Source organism: Atractosteus spatula, chromosome 11 (genome assembly GCF_055471065.1).
Source record: "Atractosteus spatula isolate fAtrSpa1 chromosome 11, fAtrSpa1.hap1, whole genome shotgun sequence".
In the NCBI taxonomy this organism is placed as follows: domain Eukaryota; kingdom Metazoa; phylum Chordata; class Actinopteri; order Semionotiformes; family Lepisosteidae; genus Atractosteus; species Atractosteus spatula.
Window position 1 is genome coordinate 13,173,823 of NC_142716.1, and position 5,734 is coordinate 13,179,556.

At 34.0% G+C, this 5,734-nt stretch overlaps 1 protein-coding gene across 1 annotated transcript; it reads left to right on the forward strand.

Moving 5' to 3' along the window:
- Positions 1 to 581: 581 nt before the first annotated feature.
- Positions 582 to 5,352, forward strand: rgs8 (regulator of G protein signaling 8). Its single transcript, XM_088927719.1, is given in 5 exon segments — positions 582 to 682; positions 1,755 to 1,816; positions 3,566 to 3,732; positions 5,205 to 5,261; positions 5,263 to 5,352. Coding segments are annotated over 5 exon segments (477 nt in total).
- The last annotated feature ends 382 nt before the right edge of the window (positions 5,353 to 5,734 follow it).

The following is a 5,734-nucleotide window of genomic DNA, read 5'->3' on the forward strand; positions in this document are numbered from 1 at the left end:
CATTTTTGCTGGGTGCTCTGGTTTCCTCCCACAGTCCAAATACACTCTGGTTGGCCCTGGTCTGAGTGTGGTTGTGTGCCCTGGGATGGACTGGCATTCCATCCAGGGTGTATTCTGCCTTGAGGCTGTTGCTTGCCGAGGCTGTTGCTTGCCCCCATGACCCTGAACTGGATGAAGCGGTGAGAAAATGGACGTAAATACAAAGCTGTGAACATGATATACAGTAATGAATCACAATGTACTGTATTTGCATAATGCAGGGTTTGGTTAAGTGTCTTAAAATTCAGTTGCCTTTGAAGTCACTTGGATACTTAATAACAATACTGTGAGAAAACCATTTAGAATCTGACAATTGAAAAAAATAATCTTTATATTCCAGACAGTAAAACACCCTCATTGCAATAAATAATGATAAACAGTCTGGCTACATTAAAACTAATGATACAGCTACTTAAGTATCTCAATATATAGATGTTGATTGAATGAGTAAGCTAAATGAGTTGGTGGCATTCCAAGTAAGAGGATGATGTACATTTATAATTTTATGTACACACAACTTTTGTCTATTTTAGAGCAAAACCATGAAAACAAGACTGGGCTGACTATCCAATAAATCTGATTCTTACAGCGATTTTACTGCCTTTCTTTCCCCAAAGACAGAAAGGATAACCGAATGCATGAAGTAAGTATGCTGCTTACATATTCGTGTTGGCATGAGGCGCTGAAAAGATGTTTTCAGTTTGTATTGATATTGTAAAGTGAGCTACTGAGGCTGACACTATGAAGTACAAAGAAAGAACTTTTAATGCCTTTTTCATGTACTGTACAGAAAGGGCTAAACTAAACCTTTAACTCAAAAATAAAAGAAAGGAGTGCAGGACAATCTTCTTACTCGCAGGTCAGCTCTGTGTTTCCTTCAGCGTTCCTTTGTTTCCTTGGCAACCGCACGATTCCCCCCCCCGCCCGCCTGCCTCTACTGAAGATATAACATCCCCAGGGTGTCTCCTCGCCTGACATTTGGCGACCACTATAATATTTGCATATTAGATTCAAAGATCTAGTTCTGGACATTTATATCTTAGAATGGGAAAAGTAGGAAAAGTCAGCCATTCTTATGCAGCAGTCTGCCAAGTTACCAGACAAAGATAACTATTTAATCTGATTATCCTTAACTTATCCCTAAAGTCAATTAATGTTACTCCTCTTAAATAAACCTTATCTCAGTAACTGAACCTTATTTCAGTAAGACACTTCTCAGGCTATACTGTACAATTTGCAGTCTTTAAGGGGTTTAAATCTCTAAAAAGACTCTGATTTCACTCTTGAGCCATGTGCAGGATAACTGTTTTACACTTGGTATTAAAGGTTCGGTTTTATCCTATTCTACAGTATACTGTATGCTGCATAACTCACATACTGTAAAGACATTCTGTAATGTAATGAATACACTGTATTCTGCAAGAAAATGAAAAAAATAGCTCATGGATGAGACATAGCCATAAATACTTACTGTATATACTGTATATATCTATAATAATAGGCGAAGCTCAATTTGTTAAATGAATCTACAGTGATTTTACCTAAATTTGCATAAGTCAAGAGAGTGCTAGGGAATCAAGTTATACCGTATAACCTACAATGTACCTCTGTGATACTTCTTTCTTGTCTGTTTAGTTATTGCAATTGTTTAATTTCTCATTTCAAGTACTGTGTAACATCTGTTCAGTTTTGCCTGTATTGTTTCTACTTGACAGATTTTCAACAGAAGAAGTCATAAGATGGGCTGAATCATTCAATACACTTCTTTCCCAAAAATGTACTGTAAGTGGGCTATTCGGTAAGAATGACAAAGAAATATTTCTCAAAATAAATCCAAAATATATACAGTATGCACGTACATGTATATAGTTGTTTTTGCTCCCTTCTTGTGATCATTGTTCAAATTATTTTTAACAAACTATATTATCTTTTTAAAGACATATAAAGGTATATTACAGACACAAAATCAGCCAGACCCACTGCCAGTCATTTGTGATATGATTTAAATTTAAAACATATATACACTATACTGTACATAGTGTGTTATACTGCGGAGAAAGATACTTTATTTCTTAGTTTCAGTAGAACTTGAAAGTGCATATCCTTTTAAAAATCTCTGTAATGTTTTATTTAGTATTAAGAGTAATAAATGAAATTACTGTAGGCCACTTCTAAGTGGTGGAAGAGTTGATTGTGGTTTCAATCTTAACAAAACAAAATGGATGAAAAAAAAAACAGTTGTCTTCTGGAAAAGAATATTGTGCCTGTGCAGAAAGCTTTGTTTTCTTCTTTGACCAAAAGAACACTAAATGTGTATACCATACACAGTACCACACATTAGAACACATGAATGGTGTATATCAGATTGTACTGTTTGTTCCCAAAGGAGAACAAACACAATGACTATACTTTCAGCTATCCCAATTTTTCTTGTATTGACCTGCAATAAAGAACTCTATTATCTTACAGTAACTTTGAATTACATGAATTTGCTTTACTCTGTCGTCTCTGTAAAATAGCCTAGCTTCCTTTTCTAAAAAAATCATTAAATTCTTTGCAAAGAACAAATTGTGACTATACAAAAGCATTGACTGAACTTGTCTTTTTCATATACTGTATTGTTAGTTAATGGTTGGTGGATTTACTTTAAAAAGGCAAACTTGCATGACAGTTTTATGGGTACTACAGATGGATTTTGAATTTTAAAAAAGGAATATTTTCACAGAAAACAACTGAATCTATTTTTGTGGTGCCCTCCTGTACATCACCATAAAAAATGAAATATATTATTTCAGGTTTAACAATAAGATTTTGTATATTTTACATGGACTTGCAGTAACAATGCAAATTGTGTTTCTTGTTATTGGTATTATAATATATATTTTTTCGCTTATAAAAGATTTCTTTTCAGAAAAAATATATTTTTCACAATGGCATCATAGTTTTGAGTTGATTGACACTGTTGTCTTAATTAAAAATGCCACAGAAAAAGATTACTTGAAAACATAGTCTTGCCAAATTAATAGAAGGGATCAGAGACTTGTCCTTCCTCTGGAACATTTATTTTAAATGTGTTTTCCAGTCTCACAAAACATTCCGTCAAATTGTGTTCCTGAAAAACAGCAGCTGCATAACATAAGCAAAGACAAAATGACAGTCAAGAAGTCCTCTGAGGGATGAGAGGAAACAAGGGACAGTCCCATGATGTATTTCAGTCTGTTACCAAAAAAAGATCTGCAATTGGTCTGGAAATCTGAAAATTTCGAAATGTGGACCTTGTGATGTTATACTTGCACAAATCATAAAGCCTTTGTTGTAATGCTAGGGTTAGGTTTCATTCTTTAGGAGTTGGATAATTGTCCATGTTAAATTCAAGAAAGTTCAGAGTGTGTTGAGAATAAAGTGTTTTTTATAAATTGAACTTTTATCTTTTGTGCCCGTTTCTGAGCTATGTTTCAACTTAAAAGGTTTGACGGCAGTTACCTATTACAACACATTACTAATTAAGTTTCTGTTAACTTTCTAGATGGCTTGGCTGCATTCAGCGCATTCCTCAAAACTGAGTTCAGCGAGGAAAATATTGAGTTCTGGATGGCCTGTGAGGACAACATACAAACCAAGTCGGCCACAAAACTGATCAACAAAGCCCAAAAAATCTATGAGGAGTTTATTGATTTTCAAGCACCTAGAGAGGTAATTTTACCAGTCAACAGCATTTTAAAAAATAGAATCTCAATTTTTCGGGTATATCCGTGCAATTTTGGAATCATCACTTGTGTTTTTTACAAATCCCATGAATCAAACAGGAGAGAATAAGTATACTTACGGGTATAATTAACACATTACAGGCAACACAGCCCTGTACTGGAGATTCGGTGCCAACAGCATTTCATACCTGCAAGCATTCAGGAGACTGCAGGGGTCACTCTGTAATACAGAACTAAAATAGCCCTGGTTGACTAATCCTAACACTATACTTAGCAGCACTCAGCCAATTGTGCGCTGCTGCATTGGGAATCTTGGTCACAGTCAACTCAGTGACATGACACGAGTTCAATACAAGATGCCTGGATCATAGAGCTCAGCCTGTACAGCCAGGCAAATGGTTGAGTCACTTGGGAGGCCCCCTAATTATCATTCTTTTTGATAAGAGTTTAATTAAACTTTAAAAAAATACAACCAGCTCTCAAATACTCATGGCCTTTGACTGTACCGGATGGAGGGTCAATTGTGCAGTATGCAACTACAGTATAGATCTCTTGAGACAACATGTACTGTGCTTAGCCAGCCAGACACTGTTCACATTCTGTATTGACCTTATTAGTCATATTTTTGTACATGGAATTCAATCATTGTTGACCACAGGTAAGAGCCAGTAACAGACGTCATTTAGTCAAACATTAAACATGTTTCAAAAAATAAAACATGAAAACTGAAATAAAGTGATGGTTTTGTATTTTACATTTGATCTGGTTATCTTAATTGCTTTACTATATTTGAATATGTTATTAATATGTATTATATTTAAAAAATAAATATCAATATTTTAAGAACAGGTCCTAAATATATGAGAATGTGAACTGTCAGAACTGTTAATCTTTTTTATATGGGATATTTGATACAGTATATTCAGTTTTCAGTAGAACACAGGCATTAAACCAGAAAAGCTTGAAATACCTGTACGTAGATACTGTATACTGAAAATCACATGTTTATCTGTGACGTTTATTCAGAAAACAATTGGGGTCATGTAACATTATGTTAAGAGGAAATGGACGATTTTGTACAAGCTACTGAGGGGATTTCTCACCGTGTAAATTCTCACTGATACTATCTAATATGATTTTGATGTTCTATATCTTAGTGCATCTTGACCCTATGATTGATACTTATATCAAATTTCTGGAGAGAACTAATCTCAGATATTTAAAAGTAGGCAGTCAATGATTAGCACAAGAGGCAGCAGTAGTTATGAATCCAACAGTAGTTACATGTGTCAATATCTTACGCAATCTTCTTGTGAAACTGGTACATCATTACTTTCAAACAAAAATGCATTTGTAATTTAAATAAATTGTGAATTTCTTCATATGTTGAACAGTGATATGATGTTGAACATAATGATGTTTGCAGATGATGAAATTAGGTCATCATTTCTTCCACAGGTGAACATTGACTATCAAACCAGAGAGATAACTAGGAAAAACCTTCTGGAACCAACCTACTCATGTGATCAGTATGGCCCAAGCAAGAATATACAGCCTGATGGAAAAGGATTCCTATCCACATTTTCTGAGATCAAACATCTACTAAATTTACTGAACCAGATGCATTCTCAAAGAAGATGTAATTAGAAGAAAGACTAATTACCTTAAATACACAATATATTTTTCAGTATATAATGTTTGTCCTTGTGTAGCCTAAAGATGAAAAATTGAATTAAAGCATTGTTGCTTTCCCATACTGGATGTGTATAGTCTGGTAATCAAGCACAACCTACAGTATATGTTTTAGTTATTACAAATGTTTCTCAGTTGTATATTTGTGTATTTCATATAATATTACAAATACTGTTCTTATTACATCTGTTAATTTATTTTCCAATACATTTCATTAGAATAAAGTATGTGTATGTAGACATGTAAATAGAAAAGTTTAAAAAATAAATCTACCAAAAAGAAATTTCTACTGTTTT